This window comes from Sebastes umbrosus, chromosome 4 (genome assembly GCF_015220745.1).
Source record: "Sebastes umbrosus isolate fSebUmb1 chromosome 4, fSebUmb1.pri, whole genome shotgun sequence".
NCBI lineage: Eukaryota > Metazoa > Chordata > Actinopteri > Perciformes > Sebastidae > Sebastes > Sebastes umbrosus.
This window is the reverse complement of record NC_051272.1, coordinates 33,222,876-33,248,144: the sequence shown is the minus strand read 5'-3', so window position 1 is coordinate 33,248,144 and position 25,269 is coordinate 33,222,876. Positions and strand designations below refer to the sequence as shown.

Genomic DNA, 25,269 nt, shown 5'->3' with positions numbered 1-25,269 from the left:
CTATCGCGCGTCTTTAGCTCATATTTTCCAATATTATGCCAGTTTCAAAACTTGTTGTCCCATTAGTCACTTGGACAGAAAAAAACATGGGAAACTAGAGTCCAGGTTGAGAAACACCCTTTAATATCTTTGTAATTGTCAAGTCGCTCCAGTGTTTACTGTCAAATGAAAAGCAATCAATCATTTCCTTTTTTGTGCCTTCCTTGCAGGGCGAGTGTGAGTGGAGTCGACACAGGAAACAGGGAGTGTATTTTTTGAGGTCACCGTGGGAGAGCTCAGGTGATGGCAGAGCCGCAGTGTCTTACAGCTTTACCTTTGAACCCAGTTTAGGAGACATTAAGATGGACTTCAGCGTCGAGTCCCAGTGATGTGGAGACTGAAGAACAGACTCTGAATGCTGTGCTTTTTTTACCTCATGTCACTGTTTGCATTTTGGGTACACATTTAACATCTGTTATTCAGCAAATATGGTTTTATTGTTCCGACTGAAGCTGGTATCATAACTAACTCAATATCTGAGAAATTAGAATGTGATCATTATCATCGAAAAAACAAAGTGTGAAATATGAAAACTGTCTGCCACATCCCAGAATGTTACCAATGATCATCTTAATTATAGTAATGCATATTAAGTGCTTCCCATAATGCTACGTTCACACTACGAGCGTCAAAACTGCCAGCCTGCCCGCTACATTGTCGGCGAATCGCCATTGGAAGTTTACTCAAGTGATGGTTGACGTAGTTATGTTGTTAGATAGTACTGGATGGAACCATGTATGTATAAAGAGAACTGGATACAGAGTTGGAGGCGGGTTCCCGTTCATTCCTATGAGAGTTGCTCAGTGGCACATGAAGCCAAAATGGCTCCACTGTTGAGAGATAATCATCCGGCGATCTTCTGCATCCATTGGACCTGTAGAGCAGGCGCAGTAGCATTTCCTTTAACGCCGCCTCCCAGCCCTCGCTCCAGCCTCGGTCTGGGTCTCATTCACATGAACGGAGGAAGGGATATAACTCTGGATTCAGCTATTAGTGCATTTTACAACTTTTAGGTTCTAATGATTTAAATAAGGACTATTAGAGTGTTCGTAATGGGAAGTTGATTCACCTCAAAACAAATTATCCACCGAGCTACAGACGTCCCAATGTAAGTCTATTTGGGCCCAATGGCATCACCTGACTGACATGAAAGTTGTAGTACCGCCGTTTGGCCACTACGAAAATTGGCATCAACGACCGGCGCTCTTCCTGGGGGTTTGGATGGAACGGAACAGGGTGAAACAAAACCATATGATTAGTTGCCCTTCACCACGTCATTTGATTGCTGAAAAAAGTTGAGACCAGCTCAACCTTATTTGCAGTGCGTCACTCCAAGTGTCGGGCGTCAGTTTGTAGCTCCGCGTCACCAGCTTCCTTTGAAAATGACTTGCAGAATGTTGCGGTGTCGCTCGTAGTGTGCATACAGCTTAAGCAGCTAGCAAAGTAGTTAGCAATTCTACAATAAATAATTCAACAAATTAAATCCATCACATCAAAGGTGGCTGTCACTTACTGGCTGATGGTTCAGTCAGTTGAGTGCAATTAGGGATGCAAAATTGTATGTGTTTAAGTAACCTATTTGGGTCATTACAGCTAAAGATCAGAGGGACTCAAGTTTGTGTACCAGAAACAACAACATACAGTTTTTGTGAATTAACTGTCTCGCAAAGCCAAATGGACTAGCAGGGCAGTGACATCGCTGCTGAGCTCTTCAAACTGCACGTGTTCACGGAGAAGCACTCATTGTCGTGGTGCGGTTATTCCAACAGTGCTGGAATATATGAGGATGTACCATCAGATGACTATTGGCCACATTCAGTGAAATAAATGGGATGCCTATAAACAGAAGTCTGGCTTTAAGTTTATTGTATTAAAATGAAACCCAGAAAAGCAAAATGTCTTATTGCCAAACTGCCTTCCTTTACATACATAAATAAGCTTGTATTGGACATGTGTGTGTCAGCGGTCGGATGTAAATACAACTTCAAGTGAAAAGAACGAAAACAAATGCATTTCAGTGCTTTTCTGTATTATAAACCAACTTGGTAGCTTTCATTAAAATTTTATTATATTTAATAACAGCAGGAGTCAAACTGCACTTTTTCATTTAATTCAAATCTCACTCTTGCTCATCGTCAAAGCTGTATTGCCATACTCGCCTTGAGCATGGCTTGCCATTGTCGGTACATGAAGGCATCACATGTACCGACGAAACCAGATGATGTGTGTAATCTCAAACACTCAATGCGTCGAACAGAAGCCATCTCACTGAGCAGACGAGCGGGCAGAAATCCCCATCACATCCGCAATGACGTCGACTGAAAAAGCAGCTTTCAACTCTGCTTTTGCAGAGGGGGAATCGTGTCTCCGGGGTGGATGGAAAAATAAAGGAATGTAATATTTTGAAGCATGAGCGGTAGGATGTGTGAAATGTAGTGTTTCAAGCATCTGTCAGCGTCTTGTTGTCCAGCACAATCTTCTCTCCTGGTTTGAACGCTGGCTTCCCGATGTAAGGACAGCTGGCACATCGGAACGCATCACCAAGGTAACACTGCCACAAGTAGAAATGAAGGTCATTGAAATAATTATTTCTTATTCTACTTAGTGTGATAGTAGAGGAAATATGAACATGGTGAGAATTTGACAATATAAAACAAGGCAAAAGTGATCATAGCTCACATAACCCCCGCTTACTGCTTGACCCCTACTAAAGTAGGGCCAACGGTTTTGCCCTTTTGGAACTAATGGAATGAGTTCTGATCCGGAAACGAAATTGAAGTGGGAAAAAAAACAGTTTTTGGCCAAAATTTCAAAAACATTTGGGCACCCTGGACTTCTAACCCCCAAAAGGCACAACTAGACCACACTGTCAACCATCATACCAAATTTGAAGTTCCTAAGTTAAATATTTTCTACTCCAGAAACGAAAGAGTGACACGCGAACAGACGGACGGAAGAAGACGCGGGGGTATAACAATCAAATTATACTCACACTTCCACAGGCAGATTTCGCTACGATAGTCTTCGGTTTTCCTTTAGTTCCCTCCTTTCCTTTAGCGTCCTCCTCCAACTCCTCAGCAAAACCACATGAGCTACACAAACATGCAACATATTGTGTTTCATGTAATGTTTAAATGCTTTTCAGTGCACAGATAAATGTACAAAATGTAACTTTTTTGAAAGCCCAGCTCTTTCTGCTTTAGCTATGATCCAACAGAGCCACAGCGTGCTTTTGTCTGTGGTTTGATACCATTTGTGCGGTGACCTCACCAGTTCTTGCAGGCTTTCTTCTTGGCGGATCCTGGTCCACAGTCGGGGGCCTTAAGAGAAGCTGGGTCTGGTTTCTTTAAGTCCTCTTCATCCAGCAAAGCATCAGAGTCCACCAGATCCTAGAGAGAAGGGGGACAGAAGGGACAAGAAAGACTCAGTAAATGCAGGAAGTACAGAAAGACATGGGCATGACGGTTCGAATAATAAATCTATCTGTGTGGCTCTTAAAGGTGCAGTGTGTAGGATTTCAGTGGATCTATTGGCAGGAATGGAATATTATATTCATAACTATGTTTTCATTAGTGTATAATCACCTGATAATAAGAATGGTTGTGTTTTCGTTAGCTTAGAATGAGCCCTTCATATCTACACAGGGAGCGGGTCCTCTTCACGGAGTCCGCCATGTTTCTACAGTTTCTAATGTGAGCCACTGAGTGCAAAACTGTGATACCTCCAGCCGCCATCTGACTGACAGAAGGAGAGGAGTGAGCGGAGGGATACTCAGTTGGTTGCACTGTGCAACCACACCACTAGATGCTGCCAAATCGTACACACTGTGGTACGCGGCGGTCAAGAGAAAATGTGTTCCTCCCTACGGAGCTGGCCAAACCATATTTATTGACACAAAAAGATACAAACTCCATAACTCACCACATCATCATCATCTATGTCATTTGCTGACAGTGTCCACATTTTGACAGTGTTGGGATCCAGAGCAGGTTTCTCTGCTGAAATCAAAGGTGTTTGTTTGTGTTGAGTAAATACAAATATGCAACTCATGACTATACATAATACCATAAAGAAAATCACACACATACCGATGTCAATAATGGGCATTAAAGGGTAACTTTGGTATTTTTCAACCCTATTTTCCCATGTTTTTTGTGTCTGACTAATGGGGACAACAATTTCTGAAACTGGTCCAGTATTGAGGGAGAGCGCTGTAGACGGCAGCTGCTCGCTGGCTGTAATATGGTGCTATTGGGGCAAGCAGGCACCGTCATTTACGTCCACTAAAAGTGCTTGTTTTTGCCATGACAGGCTCTGATTGTTATTATAAGTGTCTGACATTATGGAAAGAGTCTCGCTCAAGGAGAAGTCTCATTCTGAAATCTGACACGGTGACGTGGTGGAATAGTGTAATCATCCATGTTGGAAACGCGATTGCCAGGTGGGCAGAGTTTGTTGTGTTGGAGTACAGAAAGCGTAGCTTAGTGTTATCTAAAAGATTTTCAATGTCATGGCTGAATATTTAGATGATTTCAACAATGTGGATGAGCTCTTTGAATTCGATGGCCGCCCGTATCTATTTGATTTCACAACCAGACCTCTCCTGGAGCGGGACTTGGACACAATAACAAACAGACCGGATCGAGCCAAAGGTAAAGAAAACGTTTTATTTCTCTGTAGGGTCCTCTCCATAATGTTGTCAGACACTTATAATAACAATCTGAGCACGTCAGCGGCAAAAACAAGCACTTTTAGTGAATGTAACGTCACATAGATGCCGCTCACTTGCCGTCGCAGCTCGTTTCATCGGTTACAGCGGTATCCCTCAATACTAAACCAATTTCAGAAATGATGGTCTCTATTAGTCACTTAGACACAAACACATGGGAAAATAGAGTAGAAAAGGTGAAAAATAATGAAGTATATATTTTTAAGTATGTTGGACAATGACCTAAGTACAATCTCAACTATACCTACAAACTAAAACTAATGGAAAAGCCACCATGTAAGCACATTTCTGGAGCCAGGTTTGTCAGTCAGAGTACTTTTGACCATTATGAGACACATTATAGTTCTGTTAAAATCTGACCAGTGGTTTCAGAGGCATCACATGGGACAGACCAAGGGACAAACGTCCCAACAGACACAGAGTGATCTCCTTGAATATAACAGTTGTGGACAAAAATACGCTTAGAAAGAACTAGAAAACTGCTGTTTATAAACCTACCTGGCTTTTTCCCGAATGACAGTTTAATCTGGCTGGATGATCCCACTTCAAAACTGGGTTTGGCGGCAGAGATGCGGACTCTAGACAGAGTGTTTCCTTGGAAACCAGTGGCTTCCCTGAGGGAGCTCAACGCCTCAGCAGTCAGTTGTGCTTTATTGACCTGGATGTAGAGGAGAAGTAAGAGGTCAGAATGGAAACATTTTGCAAGAGGTGTACATGTTTAACCATACTGATAAGATTTATTATCACGCAATTACATTTCTCATATTCTTGCGTGTATATTGTAGTTTGGTAAGTGCGTATACTAGTGCAATTACAGAAAACTAATGCAATGTGGTTTTATGCTTTTTGTGTGTGAACCGACTCACGCACCTCTGTCACTGACATGAAGCCTGACAACTTCAGAGCGGACATGAGCTTCTCAGGAGTCCTCACAATCTGAGCCTCAGTTGCTGGAACACAGAAAGTAACAGGTCAGACACTGTAATACAATCAGAGCCACGACCTTATCAGTGCAGAACAGTGACCTTGTGAATAAAGACACATGAAATAAATCACATTTATGGATGAGCAATACTAAGTGTATTTTTTTTACTTTCATATTTTGATGGGATTGTATCTGTGTTAAACATAATGCTGTGCAGCATTTCTAGTGTACTTTTCCATTCTAGTGGCATCAGGTGGACTTCATCTTTGAAGTCATGAGGTTCAAAAATCTTTCCTTTTCTGACTGAATTCCAACATAAAGGTGCATATCATTCTATTTCCCTTCTAGATAGATTTAAACATCTATGTAAAAGAAGTTAGAACAACACTTCACCTGTAACTGCTTCATCCAGAACCAGCTTCCCACCAGGTTTGAGCACTTTGGCAATTTCTGCTAGAGTCTCTGAACTGTGGACAGAGGAGCTGTCAGTCAGAAGGCAAGAGAGCACCCAGTCAAAGGAGGATGCCGAATGGGAGGCTGAGAAGAGCAGAGCATCATTTTAGTACTGACTTTCACATCATGCCTTCCTGTGTGGAATCATTGTTATACTGTGCTGAACCCATTCACTCACTTCTGACAGAATTGTATTCATGCTAACAGGATAAATCACAGCATGTGCTGTACAGTCGTGGTGATAAAACACTCGATACATATACAGACGTGGACAAAATTGTTGGTACCCTTCCGTTAAAGAAACAAAAACCCACAATGGTCACTGAAATAACTTGAAACTGACAAAAGTAATAATAAATAAAAATGTACTGAAAATTAACTAATGAAAATCAGACATTGTTTTTGAATTGTGGTTCAACAGAATCATTTTAAAAAACAAACTAATGAAACTGGCCTGGACAAAAATGAAGGTACCCTTAACTTAATATTTAGTTGCACAACCTTTTGAGGCAATCACTGCAAACAAGCGATTTCTGTAACTCTCAATGAGACTTCTGCACCTATCGACAGGTATTTTGGCCCACTCCTCGTGAGCAAACTGCTCCAGCTGTCTCAGGTTTGAAGGGTGCCTTCTCCAGACTGCATGTTTCAGCTCCTTCCACAGATGTTCAATAGGATTTAGATCAGGGCTCATAGAAGGCCACTTCAGAATAGTCCAATGTTTTGTTCTTAGCCATTCTTGGGTGTTTTTAGCTGTGTTTTGGTCATTATCCTGTTGGAGGACCCATGACCTGCAACTGAGACCAAGCTTTCTGACACTGGGCAGCACATTTCGCTCCAGAATGCCTTGATAGTCTTGAGATTTCATTGCACCCTGCACAGATTCAAGACACCCTGTGCCAGATGCAGCAAAGCAGCCCCATAACATAACCGAGCCTCCTCCATGTTTCACATTAGGTACAGTGTTCTTTTCTTTGTATGCTTCATTTTTGCGTCTGTGAACATAGAGCTGATGTGACTTGCCAAAAAGCTCCAGTTTTGTCTCATCTGTCCAAAGGACATTCTCCCAGAAGCTTTGTGGCTTGTCAATATGCATTTTGGAAAATTCCAGTCTCGTTTTTTTATGATTTGGTGTCCTCCTCGGTTGTCTTCCATTAAGTCCACTTTGGCTCAAACAGCGACGGATGGTGCGATCTGACACTGATGTACCTTGACCTTGGAGTTCACCTCTAATCTCTTTGGAAGTTGTTCTAGGCTCTTTGGTTACCATTCGTATTATCCGTCTCTTCAATTTGTCATCAATTTTCCTCTTGCGGCCACGTCCAGGGAGGTTGGCTAAAGTCCCATGGACCTTAAACTTCTGAATAATATGTGCAGCTGTAGTCACAGGAACATCAAGCTGCTTGGAGATGGTCTTATAGCCTTTACCTTTAACATGAAGGTCTATAATGTTCTTTCTAATCTCCTGAGACAACTCTCTCCTTAGCTTTCTGTGGTCCATGTTCAGTGTGGTACACACCATGATACCAAACAGCACAGGGACTACTTTTCACCCTTTAAATAGGCAGACTGACTGATTACAAGTTTGAAGACACCTGTGATGCTATTTACAGGACACACCTTAGTTTAACATGTCCCTATGGTCAAATTATTTTACATCTTTTCTAGGGGTACCATCATTTTTGTCCAGGCCAGTTTCATTAGTTTGTTTTTTAAAATGATTCTGTTGAACCACAATTCAAAAACAATGTCTGATTTCCATTAGTTCATTTTCAGTAAATTTTTATTTATTATTACTTTTTTCAGTTTCAAGTTATTTCATTGACCATTGTGGGTTTTTCTTTCTTTAACGGAAGGGTACCAACAATTTTGACCACGTCTGTATATATTTATATATATATGTATATACACCGATCAGCCATAACATTAGGACAGAATGGGCACCCTGACCGGTCTGCGGCTACGCAGCCCCATACGCAACAAACTGCGATGCTCTGTGTGCTCTGACACCTTTCTGTCGGAACCAGCATTAACTTTTTCAGCAATTTGAGCTCCAGTAGCTCTTCTATTGGATCAGACAACACGGGCCAGCCTTCGCTCCCCACGTGCATCAATGAGCCTCGGGTCTGACCCTGTCGCCGGTTCACCGGTTTACCTTCCCTGGACCACTTTTGGTAGGTCCTGACCACTGCAGACCGGGAACATCCCACAAGAGCTGCAGTTCTGGAGATGCTCTGACCCAGTCGTCTAGCCATCACTATCTGGCCCTTGTCAAAGTTGCTCACATCCTCACGCTTGACCATTTTTTCGGCTTCCAACACAAAGCTCAAAGTTCAAAATGTTCACTTGATGTCTAATATATCCCCCCCACTGCCAGGTACCATTTTAACGAGATAATCCATGTTATTCACTTCACCTGTCAGTGGTCTTAATGTTATGGCTGATCAGTGTATATACTGTATATAGTATATACATGTATGTGTGCGTGTATGTGTGTGTGCGTGTATGTGTGTGTGTGTGTGTGTGTGTGTGTGTGTGAGTGAGAGAGTGAGTGACTGAATTAGGTGAAGAGTCACTCACACAGCAATATTCTCTCCATGTTCTCCACTGACACTTTGCCGCTCGCACCGACGATGTCCCCCAGTTTCTCTGCATACTGTTTGAGGGCTGCTGGTGCTGAGGGCTGAGTCCAAATCATCATCACCGTCGCTCCTGCTTGGATGCCAAGCTCTGACATGATGACCTCCTGATGAGAAGTGCTGATTTATTGAAGTTGTTATACTTACAAAACCTGCTTCTCTGTCAGGTCTGTCCCTGGGTTATCTGAAAGTGAAGACACGTGTCTGTTACTGGAAATGATCCAACTAGACCAACAGAAACAACCAAACCCACATCACAAATTATTAAATAGGAATAAACTCTCTTTATACAGCCATGATTTTGACAGTTTTTTTTAACAAAAAAGTTACCAAAAAGACAGAAGTCAGTCCCAAGAAAGAAAAAAATAAGAAAAAAATAGACGACCTTGAGATGATTGTGATGTTATCACAATAACAGCACAGATAGTCGTGTATCACTGGTCCATTGTAATAATAGTATTACAATATTTTCAAAAAGAATGGTAATAAATTAAATAATGTAAAATGGTGGAAGGGTCTGGCAGGTCAGTCATCTATAATGTTAAAGGTCCCATATTATAAAAAAGTGAGATTTTCATGTTTTTTTATTATAAAGCAGTCTTAAGTACTATATAAATACAGTGAAAGTATCGAAACACTCAACCCACAGGGAAATACACACAGCCCGTATTCAGAAACTCTGCATTTGAAACAAGCTGTCAGGATTTCTGTCCATTTGTGATGTCACGAATATACAATATTTAGACCCTTTACACAATTTTAAACGTAAATATTCTAAATGTGTCCCAGTTTATTCCTGGTTGCAGTGTTTTGAATGACATCAGCTGACAGGAAGTACACATGGACACAAGCTGTTGCCTAGCAATGCAATTCCGTTGCAATTCCGTCAAAATGCACTAAAACGGAGCGTTTCAGACAGAGGGTGAATACAGGTATATTCAGGCAGACAGTATGAGGAAAATAAAGTATTTTTTTTAACATTACAGCATGTAAACATGTTCTAGTAGAAACACAAAATACAAGTATGAACCTGAAAATGAGCACGATATGTCCCCTTTAATACATAGTCAAGACATGTGGTTGTTTATTTCAGTTTGATCTTAACATGTAGGAGGGTTAACCATGGATGTATTGGGGTTAACCCGGCTAACTACTAGCCAGTTAGCTTGTTTGTTGACGCAGGTGATAAGAGTAGGTTAGCTCGAGCCAGCAGCGTGACGCAGAAAACGCCGGTTTCTTATTAACTTCATACTCACGTTGTTAACACTGAGAGAGTCCAGCACATGAATACCCACCAACACAATATACTAATAGTTCTGTATGATTGTTCTTAACAGAATTTTAGAGGTTAAATTACTGAAATAAAAGGACATTTCAACCGACCGTCCTACTCACCTAATGTTACCTCGGCGGGAGCTTCAGTCCAGTTATACACAGAGTGCACGTCTTCCGGTTTGGCTTTTCAAAATACAACCATTGCTAATGCGTTGTAATGTTTGACCCTTCAAAGTAACGTTAACAGGTGAACATGTAGAAAGATATATATATTCAAGGAATTATATGAAGTACACAGAAAATTGCATACACACATTTATTTTTTTTAACAATGTCTTTATTGTTTTTTTTTTTATACAAACATCAGCATTACTATGCAATATATTCAATACAGGATTTACTTTAACAAACATAATACACCCCACCAACCAACCCGTTCTCTCTTAACTTTTCTCTTTCTCACAGGGCCAAAATCAATACACAGCTTCACAGTACCAATCATACAATTGAACAGTTAAATGACACCTCTAACAATGAATGAAGATACTATAAATATATAGAAAATACATAATAAATAAAATAAAAAGATTTTGCATACACACATTTTTTTATTGATTTTTAATTTATTCCTTTAAAAAGTATTTTTATTTGTTTTATATTGAAAGTATTTTCCGGTTTCCTGTCTCCTGCTAGCCTGGTGCTAGCTTCACGCTAGCATGATGTTTGTGTTTCACAACTGCGTCGCGCTGTAGTGACGTAGCTGTGCCTAATAACCCTCTCGGCGCACTGAGCGCAGCTGATCATGGCGGCGCTGCTGAGAGGACTGCGAGCTGGAAGGGCACTGAGGGGGCTGGGCAGAGGTAAGACAGGAACACTGGACTGTTGTTGTCTCATGGTAATAATGGACCGCCTGGGGAATTATTCATGCAGCTAATGTCCAATCTTTCTAATATGTGTTGCATGAAGTGTAAACGAGCCAGTGTTGACAGCGTTAGCTCTCTGTGGCAAAGTCACTACAGTCCCAGACGGTGATCATGAAGGACAGCATTAGGTAACACTGTTATTATGTTGGTTGTTGCTGTTTAAACTACACTATTAGGCGGATCATTGGTGGTTGACTTGGTGCTATACGGGTTTTAGACATCAACATTTAACCCTGCAGACCTCAGAGGTTTAGTTAGTGTCATATCTCACAGGTGCTTTATTCTGTCAGTCCAATCTTTCATGACTTTTTCAATCAATTTATTATAAATTACTTAATATCATTGAAGCCTGATGTGTTGTTGGCCTAGGGACCCCAGTGAAAAGCACCCAGTTGCAGCCTACTCAGTTAAAATCAATAGAATAGATAGATCACATGTTTGGTCCTACTTTACAGCATCACAGTATCAGTGTGTCAGTCATTGTGAAGGAGACAGACACACACATGTAATGAGCAGACAGTGATTTCCTCATGTGCTCTGTCTATTTTCGTTTTACACGATAATATTAACTGCCTAAAATAATAACAATATGTTTTTCTTTTCTTTCTTACAGTAGTTTATTCTTCAGTCAGTAGTCCCTGTATGTTAGATAGGTTGGTAGGATGAATATCACTGTGGGGAGTTTTCTGTCTGATTAATGTGATGATGTAAGCTATCAAAGTCTATATAATAAGATGTTCTTCTTTGAAAGTTCAACAAGTACTTGTTTTTGGCACTGAGGTACACAGTGTAGTCCTATTCTAGTACATACAGTCACGACCAGCCAGGTATTGGCACTATTGCACTTTTTCCTCTAATGCATAATCTCCTCCTGGTAAATTTTGGAACTTAACGGTACTTTGGTTATCAAATTAATTTGGTTTGCAGGTGTCTGACTCTGCACTAATCAAAGGATTTAAGTGACCACCGCTTACGTGATTATACAAAAGCTTTGTTTTAAGAATGCCTGAAGAAAGTCTGTGACCTTGTAATAGACTGTGCATGTTGTAGTGTGCAGATGTTCTTTCTTGCACTAGGTGTCTGCAGTTGCCTAATATCAGACAGATGTGTCAACTCGTTACATTCCGTTTCATCAGTCCACTCGGTGGAGAGGGCAGATTCAAAGGTCTGGACCCAGCCAATGTCTGCAATATAAAAAACATTCAACCATTGTAAATAGAGAAAGGTTGAATGTGTCAATCTGTTGTTTTACATCACTGTTGTGTGAAAATGGCTAAAACGCATTTCGAGACCATAATGTTTCTGTATCCAGTCTACATATCAAGAATTTGAGGCATATGGCTGCAAGAGAAAGTCTGATGAAAGATCACAGTGAAGGCTTGTAGAAGTGGTGGAGAAAGGCCCGAAGCAACAGCCAGACAGATTCACGCAAGGTGCAACAATTAAAACTTGTTGCATCTGTTGCTAACCTCGCAACAGTGGTCCAGGAGGAAAAGAGACCTAAAAAAGCCCAACTGATTTTTGTCACAACTGAACAAGCTAAAATCACTCTGACTGAGTGTACTAAATTAGAAGTGTTAAAATGCAAGATTTCTGTTTACAGAAAGAAAAATGAAGTAAAAAACAGAGTCAAACAGGGAGGAGGTTCAGTGTTGCCTCTGGTACTGACTAGATTCCCTTGAAATGGCATCATGAAACTTGGTCAGGCAGTTTGGAGCACATTTTGAGCAGGAAAATGACCTGAAAGCTCCTAATAATTCAATTCAGTTAGTCTAATCAAACACCTGTGGAGAGATCGGCAAACAGTAGTAGGAGAAGGCTTCCCTCAAAACTGAGAACTGGAGCATTTTCCAGAGATGAGAGAGTCCAGAGTAGACTGCCAGTAGAAAAGTGTATGTAAAAGCTTCAGTTCTGAATGGAAAAGAAAAGTTATGCAATATTGGTAGTTAAATGAAGAATTGTGGAGGCTAATATATGTTCAACGTTTCAAAGCAATTTAGAGTAAATCATCCAAGAGTCAGTTGTGAGTAACACAGTGCAAAATCCCAATACTTTTGACCATGCTGCCGAGCTTGATTTTTAATTAGGGCTATCAATCGATTAAAATATTTAATCGCAATTAATCGCATGATTGCCCATAGTTATTCGTGATTAATTGCACATTTTTTATCTGTTCAAAATGTGTGCAAATATGCTGCTTTATGCAAATGTATGTATGTATTTATTATTCAAAATCAATTAAAAACACAAAACAATTACAATATTGTCCAGAAACCCTCACAGGTACTGCATTTAGCATAAAAAATATGCTCAAATCATAACATGGTAAACTGCAGCCCAACAGGCAACAACAGCTGTCAGTGTGTCAGTGTGCTGACTTGTCTATGACATGCCCTAACCTACATGTGATTATCATAAAGTGGGCGTCATTTAGTGTTATTTAACCTCCTTCGTAGTATCAAATGGTTGGTACCAATGGATTCATTAGGTTTTGTAGTTTCATGTGATACCAGTATCTTCACTCTAGATTTAAAACTGAGCTCGCTACAACCTTAAAATCGCAAGTTGTGTTAATGCATTAAAGAAATGACTTATAAATTATACATTTTAAATAACTTTGACAGCCCTAGTTTTAATATAAATGTGACATTCATTATGGACTTCGGTCACATTCTCACCCGACCAAATCATTTGAAGCTAATGAATATATTTCTCCCTATAGTGGTGACCGCACCAACAGCGACAAACTCCCAGTGCGGCAGCCTGAGACGAAGCTTCCACCGTGCAGCACTGAGGCTTCAGGATGAATCCAAATCTGACAAACCCCCTCCCTCCTCATCCACAACCTACCATGAGCACTACCAGGCTCACCCTGCTGAACAGGACACAGCAGCAGCAGCCTCCCAGGAGACTCAAGACTCAACATCTGACCCAGAAGCTGAGGAGGCTGCCAGGCCAAACACCAGGTCAGTCAAGACAGAAATCTCCAAATCTTGAGATAGAAGAGCTGGCAGTATAATTGAAGATTAAAATGTTTGTGTTGGTAAACAATAGATTGTGGTGTGCATGTTCATATATATTCATTCATTTGTTTGATCATCCCAGTGGGAAACTGGTTTTCAGTGTGGGCAAAAAATGTAACATGCACAATAAAAAAACATATGCAGTAAAAACAGAGATATAAGCCTCGTTTCCACCGCAGGAACTTTCCCCGGATCTAAGAACCTTTTGAAGACCTCATTGCGTTTCGATTGCAGGGACCAGGGTCTAAATTAAGTTCTGGGGACATTTTACGGGGCTTTTTCACCCCCCATAAAGGGCGCTGGTTGGGGGGTGGTACTTTCTGAAAGTACCTGAACTTACGGGGTGGAGTTTGCATTGATGACCATCGCTGATTGGTCAAACACACACACAGCGCTGCTGCTTCAACTGCACCGCTTCATTCATAAAACCAGGAAGTACTTTAGTATCAATTTAGGATCATTTTAGGACGACGGGAGAACATTTCTCTTTGTCTGATGACATTAAAAGTAAAGTCAGGCTCTGCTGTCGGCCTCCCGACTCATTAAAAAAAAAAGGCCGATCGTGAGGGCGAGTGGTAACGCTAGAGCGTTAGAAGAGGGAGACAGCGCGGTGGTGCTGTGAATGAGAGAAAGAAAAGTTATTTTCTCATTGTTTCGCGGCGGTTACGTTCTAAAGCACAAATAAATAACCCTCAAACACTCAACAGATGATTTACTGTGGAGACAGACGCTCTTAGTTTCATTTTCCTCCTCTGCAGTTTATTCATTACATCCAACGTGCATCAGTAAACGTGAAGCGGTAAATATTGTCGCAGTGAGAAAAAACCTAGCGTTTGTTTTTTTTCTAAGGTTTATTTTTTCAGATGAAACAGGCGGACAAACTGAACTGCAGGCTGCAGAGTGTGTTTACTGCTCAGCGGACTATTTTGCCTAATCTTAGCAGGTATTTAGACTGCGGTGGAAACGCAGACAACAGTGGGCTGAAGGAACCTTTCAGTTCCTTGAAAAGTAGTTCCAGGGACTAGAAGTTTTTTTGCAAACCTGACTATAGTCCGCACATGGCACACACCTACAGTAAACAGTACACAATATTACACAGCACTGACCTGCAGTGTGTATAAAATACAAAGATTCAAAATGAAAAACTTGTGTTACAGCACAGAAATATATACAACCGAAAGAATTTCATGCACAAGACTCATGTTGGCAAGCATGTGTGTGTGCAGTTTATACGTGCTTGTTCTGTAATGCAATGGCTGATGGGATAAAGGAATTCCTCATTACTTTTGCAACTGGGGACCCGACGACATCGCCTTGATGAAAGAGCCTGAAGCTCCCTGAAGGGGTGTTGGGGTAAGGTAACACGTTTTCAACTCATGAGAGGGCACAGGTTTTGAGTTGCTTACTGACCTCACCTGACAGGATTCCTGGGTACTGAAGCTCAAACAGTTACCCCCTGATGCAAGAGGCTATTCATGACCTCAACTCGTGTCATGGTCTCTATCTGCGCTTCATTTATGCTTAAAAGTGCCTTTTTGTGTGTCTGTGGAAAGTTACCAGGACCAGGGCGGAGAGCAGGGCGAGGAATACGAAACAGAGGAGCAGCTTCAGGCTCGAATCCTGACTGCTGCTCTGGAGTTCGTCCCACTGCACGGCTGGTCCATGGAAGCCATTGCGGCCGCTGCTGAGGTGAGCTGCGGTTTAAAATGTGAAAGTGGAATAGCTTTATGGTAACAGTACAGAGTACACAGAGTAAAAGGTGGCATTCTATCTTGCCCCCTTTTCCCTGACCATGACAGGCCTCACAGTCACGGCCACTTGTTGTTTTAACATTAATAGCTAAGCTTGACTATCCGGAATTAACATTAGCGATATCCACAACTACATTTTGACTAGTTGTATTACATTCTGACTAGTCAGAATTCTTACTTCCAGATATCTATAACGTCATTGTGACTAGTCAAAACGACAGTTAGAGATATCTGTAATTCAGTATCTGGACTATCCTAAATAACAGTTACAGATCTCTCAAACCTCCATTATGGCTAGTCAGAGTTGTTGTCATGACGTTGCTCATCAAGGCTTCCCATTGGATATCGGCCCAACAAAGTATCGGACAGTGTCAGCAGAAGCTTTTGCTAACTTGGATAGTTTGGTAAAGTGGTGAAATATATTCACAGATTCAACTTCCCGGAACAATAACTCATAAGAGAAACATAGTTAAAACACCAACGAGCACTCTTTCTAACCATATTAAGGTAGAACAACTGAGCTAAAAGCTGATTTTAATCCCCCCCCCCCTCTGACGTAATTACAGATGTCTGCACCGTCATTTGACCTAGTCACAACTCTAATTGTTTGTTTGTTTGTTGTGTTGGTACCAGACACTGGGCCTGTCCTCTGCTTCCACTGGTATGTTCTATAACGGAGCTGGAGACTTGGTCCTACACTTCGTCGCCCAGTGCAACTCACAGCTGACTGAGATCCTGGCTGAACAACACAACCAGGTCCAGCTGGGCCAGGCCGAGTACGTATATACACACACACACACACACACATCTGCACACATCTGTTGTTTTTATAAGCTGTAATAAGTTGTCTTTGACAACTGTGTTGCAGACCAAAGAAAACTGCTGACTTTCTAAGAGATGCTGTAGAGACCAGACTGAGGATGCACATCCCCTACATTGAATCTATGCCCACAGGTATAGTGTGCATGATGATGAGCACAAGGAGCCAGAGTCTGTGCAGTAGTGATCGGGCGGTGGAGTCGCGGTATCAAGGTCCCGCCCACACACCCACCCGAGCCACTCGCAAGCCGAGCACGGCCGCAGCTTTTCAGCGAGAGAGAAGCTCTCACAGATGCCAGTCATGACGTCTCGCCCACTTTTTATAGCATCAAATAACTAAATAAAACAAACTTATCAGAAGAATGAACACTTTAACATACAACAGCGTGATAAGAACTACCTAAAATGACAGAAACCATCTTTGGGAAAAATGTATTTGACGTGTACTTTGACTTTTTAGTTTGGCCCATGTCCCCATCCACTAACATGGAGGTGGCGGGGCTTTATGACCAATTACTGCAGCCAGCCACCAGGGGGCGATCCAGATGTTTTGGCTTCACTTTTATGGAGCTGTCTTGTCGTCCATCTTTATAATTCAGTTTATTCTCATTACTGGCAGAGGTCAGGACTGATGGAGACATTTTATTTGATCCTTGACTTTGTGTCTGTGTCCTCAGGCGATGAGCATCCTGCTCCTTCCTCACAACATCCCAGACAGCCTGAAACACCTCTCCACCCTGGTGGACGACATGTGGTACTACGCCGGAGACCGATCCACAGATGTGAGTGATCCTATTCACCCTCGATCTCCTTCTTCTTTCTGCTCATACCTTCCTGTCCCCCTTTCATCACCACCCTGACAATATCAGGCCTGCCACCTCCCAGGTTACTCCCTGTTCTGCCCTGTACTTCTAAATGGTTTTGGCCTGCAACTAACTGACCAACTACATATTTAAATTATCAATTGGTCCATAAAATGACAGAAAGTATGAAAAAGGTTAATCCTTATTTCTCCCAGAGTCCAAGGTGACATGTTTTGCCCACCAACAGTCCATATTCAAAGATATTCAGTTTATTATGACATAAACAAAGGAAAAGCTACAAAAACCAGATCATCTTTAGTGTTTGTTGCTGTAAAAATTACTTAAATCAATAATCAACTAATCGTTGTTGCCAATCAGCGGTAAGAATTAATTGAAATTTAATTCTCCTCTGTGTCTATATTTTTTCTCTTCTCTTTTGATGCTGTTGCACTTTCTTGTATTGTATTTATTACATGTCACTTGTTGCGTGTTTTTATAATGTAATGTAAGGCAAATTGAGTTTAAAATGACACATAGCCTTGCTAAATGGACAATATGAACTGTCTGCAGCACCCCTTTGTTTTGCAGATGAACTGGTACACCAAACGGGCAGCGACTGACGGGCATCTATAACACCACAGAGCTGGTGATGCTGCAGGATTCTTCTCCAGACTTCCAGGGACACCTGGGACTCCTTGACAACCGCATTCAGGATGTAGTCACCATGGCCACCACCGCCAAAACAGGTAGAGTGCTTTATATAGCATACAGAATTAAAGAGTTGCATTAAAAGCGGCTGGGAACAGATGAAATGCAGTCATTGAGAAGTTGTTTTTAAGACTTACTGTATGTAGGAATACCCACCTCTCTATGTTTCCCAACTTAACCCATCAGTGGAATAATACATAACTGACCTCAGAATGTAATATCATTCTTCCACTACACAGCCCAGATTGGCCTCTGATTATGGAGCCAAATGCAAAGGAAAACTGAAAGATGAAGATGCTTCGATACGTAGAACAAGTTCATTGCAATGAGTTCAGAATGAAGGGAAGTGAAACATAGACTAAGACGTTAACCTGTATTCAGATGACATTTGACCTAATTCCTCAATCATGTTCTAAGTTGTGTGTTCCTCTTTATTCTGTAGGCACAGTCGACTGGTGAAACAGTGGTGCAGGGGCTCATGGGAGCTGCTGTACAGTAAGTCTTTGCCTCATGTTCATCACTATATGCACTCTCCTCTGCACCTACATTAGCAATCATACCTCTTCTTCTTTGCAGTCCCATATAATAAAATAATAAAAGACATTTACAATGTATAGATAGAAATGTGGCGATGTTTGTCTTGTGTTTTACAGCTGAAGAACCTCGCAGGACTGAACCAGAGGCGGTGATGGAAACATCCCTCACTCTCACTGATCCTGACTGCCTGGCTTGTGTCATGAGCTGAAGATCAATTTTCTTTTGGCTCATATTTCTGGTTAACTGTAAGAGTCTGAAAAAATAATGATTATATTTCTGTTCACCTGGTAAACCAGTGGCTTGTCTTGTTTTGTTTCACACTGCAAGATTTCGCTCTCCTGCTCAGATTATTTTTTCCCTTTGGACACCAATGATCTGTCTTTTTTTTGGTTGGATCGAGACTTCAATAAAATAGTTATATATTGTGTATTTATTGTGTGTTTGTTTTTGTAATAATCTGCTTGGAATGAAATCAGTCATCCATTATAAAGGTTTGAACTCTGGGAGTAGAGATTTTCAGTTCAAAATCACTATTATTTTGGAGTCAATCTATGAAAGATACTGTGATGAAAAGAGCAAACTGCCGCATTGTTACTGAAAATAGATAAATATCATCATTTAACATGGAATGGCCCTTAATACCACACCCCAAGACTACTTATTCATAACTAAAGTTTCTTCTTAAGTAATGCTCTTTCAGTGTTTTTTTTTAAAACCATATATATCATTTTGTTGTGTAATATGATTTTGGAGTGAATTTCCATTCTTGCATTGCTCTGTATGTTGCTGTACTTTGACCTGATTTGGTTTTGGATCTTGGTAAAGTAAAACAACCTGCAGCAGCAGCAGCATGTCTTGTGGAATAGTTGTGTGTATCTGTACTAAAGGATAAGGTTGTTCCGTTTAATATCAAACACAATGTACCAGTGAAGCGGGGAAGGTTGATGTTAACTTGCTATTCTGGGTATATTGGGCTTTAGGAAGGATGAAAGTAAAAAAGGAAAATGTTTCTAAAGAGTCGTGAGTGGTAATAACTTCTGTTAACGTTTCCTCTGAAAACATTCCTGTCTTTGTCCTTTTCAGGGTTGCAAACTCAATCCGCCGGGTCTTCATGTCAGAAGTTGCCACTATAGGTACAGTGACTGCCGCATTGTTACTGGGCTTGTCTATTTTTTATACAAACAAATAAAGCACTGTAAATACAATCCAATTTAATTGTACACTTAAAGATTTAAGATTCAAGATGTTTATTGTCACGCCGGTTATACAGGTACAATCGTGTGAAATACTTTTTGCTGGGAAGCTCCATTAAATAATAAGTTATATTACAATTATAAAAGGAAATACTTTGTACAAGGGCATATTCAGAACATTACAGTATATACAGTATAAGATATATTTTTGTGTGAGAGGGTGTCGTATGAATTATCTATTTAAAAGTCTGATAGCCTGGGGGAAAAACACATAGGGGCTTTAAAGTGTCCAAAGCAAATTTAGTCATAAGGACAAATAAGACATACTTCATTTTACAAAAAAAATGTAGCACTTTTATTTTGAAAAAAAAACAAACTTCCAAGCTCAGTGTGACCCGGATATTAAATAAGGACCCGCCTCCAATCATCGTGACCAATCAGTGTTCGTATTTACATCTCCTGGCCAATCAGCGTGAGGGAAACATGTCCGTGTGTGTGGAGGAGGCCTTCTTCAAGTCGAAGCAGAAGCGGCGGCGGAGTGTGTTGGAGTATCTTACAAAGTCAATTTTAGACTCATTTAACTCCGATAATGCCCTATGCTAACCAGCCGACGGTGAAAATCACAGAGTTGACAGACGAAAATGTCAAATTTGTCATTGAAAACACTGACTTGGCGTGAGTATTCACTTATTAGTCCATCAAGAGAGCGTGTGTAGCAGATAGCAGCCATTATTATCCTCATTCATACTGATGTTAGGAGACATTACCGGTCAGCTACATGTTAAATAACTGCACTAAAGTACTACAGTTAAGCACTAAAATAGTGCTGTTTGTAACTGAGAGTCTCCGGAATTCATATATGTGCATATTGAAGATAAATGTAGTTAACTAAAGAGGTTAGTTAGCTCAGATGTAACCCTCTGTTACATTACCTATAAAACCGTCTATGATGTTTGTTAGTTTATTTAGATCCCCATTAGCTTTTGCATAGCAGCAGTATTCTTCCTGGGGTCCACATAGTTTACATAGTTTACAATACAAAAATGCACATCACACTACTCATAATACACTAACATAACACATGGTAATACACGTCAACTGTAAATAAAACAATAACAACTGACACAGTTTAAATGACAAAAACACAAAGAAAATAGATCACTAGCTCTGACTGAATCTATCATGATCTACCAGATAAATATCATCATTTAACATGCAATGCCCTTTAATACCCTTACACACCCAACAATACTTATTCATTACTAAAGTTTCTTCTTAAGTAATGCTCTTTCAGTGTTTTTTTAAAACCATATATATCATTTTGTTGTGTAATATGATTTTGGAGTGAATTCCATTCTTGCATTGCTCTGTATGTTGCTGTACTTTGACCTGATTTGGTTTTGGATCTTGGTAAAGTAAAACAACCTGCAGCAGCAGCAGCATGCCTTGTGGAATAATTGTGTGTATCTGTACTAAAGGATAGGTTGTTCCGTTTAATATCAAACACAATGTACCAGTGAAGAGGGGAAAGGTTGATGTTAACTTGCTATTCTGGGTACATGGGGCTTTAGGAAGGATTGAAAGTAAAAAAGGAAAATGTTTCTAAAGAGTCGTGAGTGTAATAACTTCTGTTAACGTTTCCTCTGAAAACATCTGTCTTTGTCCTTTTCAGGGTTGCAAACTCAATCCGCCGGGTCTTCATGTCAGAAGTTGCCACTATAGGTACAGTGACTTTTTCTTAGCCTCTATTTTGAATGATTATTTTCATGACTAAATGCTAACAGTTACAGAGCAGGAGACTCATAGGTGTTATTGATAATAGTAAAGCACTGACATAGCTTACTGGGACTTAATGGAACTGAGCCATTGTTAACGAAATTTGTTTCCTGCTTTGACAAGTCAGCTATATCTGAATTCAGCCATCATTCCTTCTGTTACATATACAGGCTGACATGTCTAAATGTCCTCTGAGAAAAAAGGCTTATTTTGATTTTTAAAATAATATTCTGTCACTATATTTTTTTAATTATGTTATATATTATTATAATAACATTGTTATTATTATTATTAATATTATTAATATTATTATTATATTTTGAATAAGACTTAAGGGTGCTGTATGGGGTCAGATCAGTCTCAATATTAATGAATGCACACAGAAGGATTCCCAAATGTGTTTTGTATTTTGTGATCGGTGCACGTCAGGGAGTCTCAAAAACCCACACACAAGTTCATAAATGACAAGTAGTTTGTAAATGCAGGTTCAATAGTTGGTATATAAATGCAACAGCATCCAAATGTGTTTTTGATGAAATTGCAAATACTTTTAAATACATATATTTGTGGATTTCTATTACATTTATTTAAAACAAGACATATTTGTGTGTGCACCAGAAATATATTTGTGAACCTTATTTTTTTCATGTTAGATAGCTAGATATTTTACATTTAGATAACTATTTTTGTGTGCATTAAAAAATATATTTTGTGGAGAGAATCATTTAAATATAAATCGCAAAATACATTTGTGAATCCTTCTGTGTGCATTTGTGAATATTGAGACTGATCCGACCCCATAGTGCTCTGCCTACCCTCCTGTGAACTCCTCTCAGACCACTGATGCAACTGTCCAAAAAGCAACAAATAACGTGACTGCAACAGCAAAATTGGAAAATGTAGTCTGTCTGAAAGTAATACGCCACAAAACACTGAACTTGTATTACTTTATTTGCAGCAATTGACTGGATCCAGATCGATGCCAATTCATCCGTACTGCATGATGAGTTCATTGCACACAGAGTTGGTATGTATCACCGTGCGTAGGATACACTTTCAATGCAACTTGATGGTAGTAATTTGACGTATTGTTGTAGTATGACCAGAGAGGTCTAACACCTGTAAAGGCTGCTGTACAACATTTATGTTTCCTTTTTTGTCAGGTCTCATACCTCTCACAAGTGATGACATCGTGGAAAAATTGCAGTATTCTAGGGTAAGCATACTTTCGTATCAGTCATAAGTGAGGTGGCCCAGTGACCCTTAAATGCAACACCGTTAATAAGCAACCACTGCTGATACTGAAATACAAATTCTATTATTTCACCCTCTAAACTAAAGACCAAAAGGATTTGGATTTTGCTAAGAGGTCATCTAGACTGAGAAACCAGTGATCTCAGGTCCCAACAGTGTCTGCAGTTGAATACATTGTTTTTAATATACACTGGCACACTTATCTTTCCCACTTGTGATCTATGGTGTCTACAGTATGTCTGATGTCTAATTTCTTATGTGAATGTTTCCTGTTTTGCCTCCTCTTATGTTTTATTGTACTTTTTTATTCAAAAGTGCCCAAAAAAGTGTCTATAAGTTTTGTCTGCCATTGTAATAATTTCATGGCATTTTCCTAATACTGTGAATCTTGACACTGTTTTTTCTAAACGCTACAAAGTAACTAGTACATTTATTATTACGACCACAACGACTTCCTCCTTCCATGCAGTCCAGTGTGATATACATCAGATTGACAGCTTTGCATGGGATTTTCTATACCTGAACAGATATTCAATATTTATTTATTATTTAAACCATATCTCCGAACCCCTAGTTTTATATAAAATATTGAGTATAGTAATGGGATTATACCACTGCCCAGGCAGCCTTTGTTCCCACTTGTAGCTTTACTGGAGGACAGACATCATTTTCTCTCTGTCTCTGCCCGTCTCTGATCCTCCTGCAGGACTGTACCTGTGATGATTTTTGTCCAGAGTGTTCTGTTGAGTTGACGATGGACGTTCGATGTACTGAGGACCAGACGCGTCATGTCACCTCACGCGACCTTTTGTCCAACAACCCCAGAGTCATCCCGGTGAGTCCTTTCTCCGTTTATTGAAGTCAATAGAGGGGAGTGGAAGCAGAAAAAAAAGCTGACCGTGTTTTCGTTGGGCTGTCCAGGTGACCTCCAGGGGTCGAGACAATGATCCCAATGACTACGTTGAACAAGACGGTAAGCTGTCTTGAGTGGTAAACACTGGCTGTTAAGGGTTTGTCTTTTCCTTAGCCATATAATTGTCAGAAATCTGTTTTCCAGACATTTTATCCCACATTTTTAACATTTCCCTTTTCCTTACTCTCTCCACTTCATCATCATTTACTGGAACAACATAGACATTTTACTGGTGAAGCTTCGTAAAGGTCAGGAACTGCGGCTCAGGGCGTACGCCAAGAAAGGCTTCGGTAAGGAGCATGCCAAGTGGAACCCAACAGCTGGGGTTTCCTTCGAATACGACCCAGACAACGCACTAAGGCACACGGTCTTCCCACGACCTGAGGAGTGGTGTGTTTTTCATTTTTCAATATGGCTCTTCATAATATTGAACAATGACCTGAATGATGAATTGACACACTGTATCGCTCTGGTTCCCAGGCCAAAGAGTGAATACTCCGAGATCGAGGAGGATGAGGTTCAGGCTCCCTATGACCCCAATGGAAGGCCAGAAAGGTGACGAAAGAATCTTCCTCATACTTGAGTTGATGAGGGTACATGTTAAACGGTTACAGATAATGGATAAAGTATTATTATGTTGGCCACTGCATGCAGCTTGTTTATATGAACTGAAATGACTAGTAAGCAAATCTACATGTAAATCTACTAGTCTAGTATGACAAGCTGCATTGGGAGCATAATCAGGGTTGAATTTCGGTGCAACAGTGTAATAATATGATACCAAATGGTATGTTTTTTTGTCCAAATATTTTTTTCAGACAAAATGATATGTTTCGAACAGTACAAGAGCTCATCTGTGATATTCCCCTGCACAGGTTCTTTTACAACGTGGAGTCGTGCGGCTCCCTGCGACCAGAGACCATCGTCATGTCAGCGCTGGCTGTCCTCAAGAAGAAGCTGAGTGACCTGCAGACTCAGCTGAGCCACGAGATCCAGAGCGACGTGCTCACCATCAATTGAGAGCCACTCTCTCTATACTGTTAGATTCTTATTTTGTTGTTACTTTTTAAATAAATCTCTCCTGAGGAATTTGGTAATCTGTTATTTAGTGTTTCTGTATTTTAATTTCTCACTGGGTTTAAGATTACTTGTAATTCAGTACAAATGTAAAAAAAAAAACAGAAACACAAATTAGCACTGCAAAAAAACTAAATCATAAAAATTCACTTGCAAGAAATAAATAAAATGAAGACAAGAAACCAATAAGTATAATGTTTGAAGTGGTTTCCAAAAGAGAAAATGAGATCTATTTATTGGTTAAAACTCTTAATGGTATAATACACTACTATAATGATGCCTGAGAATCCCAACTACAGGAAAATAGCCAGAACTATAAACTTGTGCTGAATACCATAGATATGTTCTATCATATCTGTACAGTGCCAGACTTCCGACAGAGTAATACCACAAGGAGGCTAATGTAGCTTCAGAGTAAAAGCACACGTTAGC

At 40.3% G+C, this 25,269-nt stretch overlaps 3 protein-coding genes across 5 annotated transcripts; 2 read left to right on the top strand and 1 right to left on the bottom strand.

The window, feature by feature from the left end:
* Positions 1-1,880: 1,880 nt before the first annotated feature.
* Positions 1,881-10,285, bottom strand: ciapin1 (cytokine induced apoptosis inhibitor 1). Of its 3 annotated transcripts, none has more exons than XM_037767106.1 (9): positions 10,181-10,285; positions 8,727-8,969; positions 6,087-6,230; positions 5,639-5,718; positions 5,267-5,426; positions 3,961-4,037; positions 3,310-3,428; positions 3,032-3,131; positions 1,881-2,590 (listed from the first exon to the last, which is right to left on the bottom strand). In XM_037767106.1, exons 2-9 carry the CDS (start codon positions 8,881-8,883, stop codon positions 2,480-2,482), a joined length of 948 nt encoding a protein of 315 aa, XP_037623034.1. In that variant the 5' UTR covers positions 8,884-8,969; positions 10,181-10,285; the 3' UTR covers positions 1,881-2,479. The 3 variants fall into 3 exon arrangements, with proteins under 3 accessions (XP_037623034.1, XP_037623036.1, XP_037623035.1); XM_037767108.1 differs by having other exon boundaries at positions 3,961-4,034; XM_037767107.1 differs by having other exon boundaries at positions 10,042-10,194.
* Positions 10,286-10,764: 479 nt separating this feature from the next.
* Positions 10,765-19,053, top strand: coq9 (coenzyme Q9 homolog (S. cerevisiae)). Its single transcript, XM_037767819.1, is given in 10 exon segments — positions 10,765-10,920; positions 13,706-13,949; positions 15,560-15,695; positions 16,391-16,533; positions 16,626-16,716; positions 17,254-17,358; positions 17,968-17,994; positions 17,996-18,125; positions 18,530-18,582; positions 18,741-19,053. Coding segments are annotated over 9 exon segments (951 nt in total). The 5' UTR covers positions 10,765-10,862; the 3' UTR covers positions 18,547-18,582; positions 18,741-19,053.
* Positions 19,054-20,300: 1,247 nt separating this feature from the next.
* On the top strand, positions 20,301-24,864 carry polr2c (RNA polymerase II subunit C). The gene is made up of 9 exons (XM_037767817.1): positions 20,301-20,492; positions 21,490-21,539; positions 22,552-22,620; positions 22,757-22,809; positions 23,554-23,682; positions 23,769-23,820; positions 23,982-24,150; positions 24,241-24,315; positions 24,636-24,864. The coding sequence occupies exons 1-9, from the start codon at positions 20,407-20,409 to the stop codon at positions 24,778-24,780; spliced, it is 828 nt and encodes a 275-aa protein (XP_037623745.1). The 5' UTR covers positions 20,301-20,406; the 3' UTR covers positions 24,781-24,864.
* The last annotated feature ends 405 nt before the right edge of the window (positions 24,865-25,269 follow it).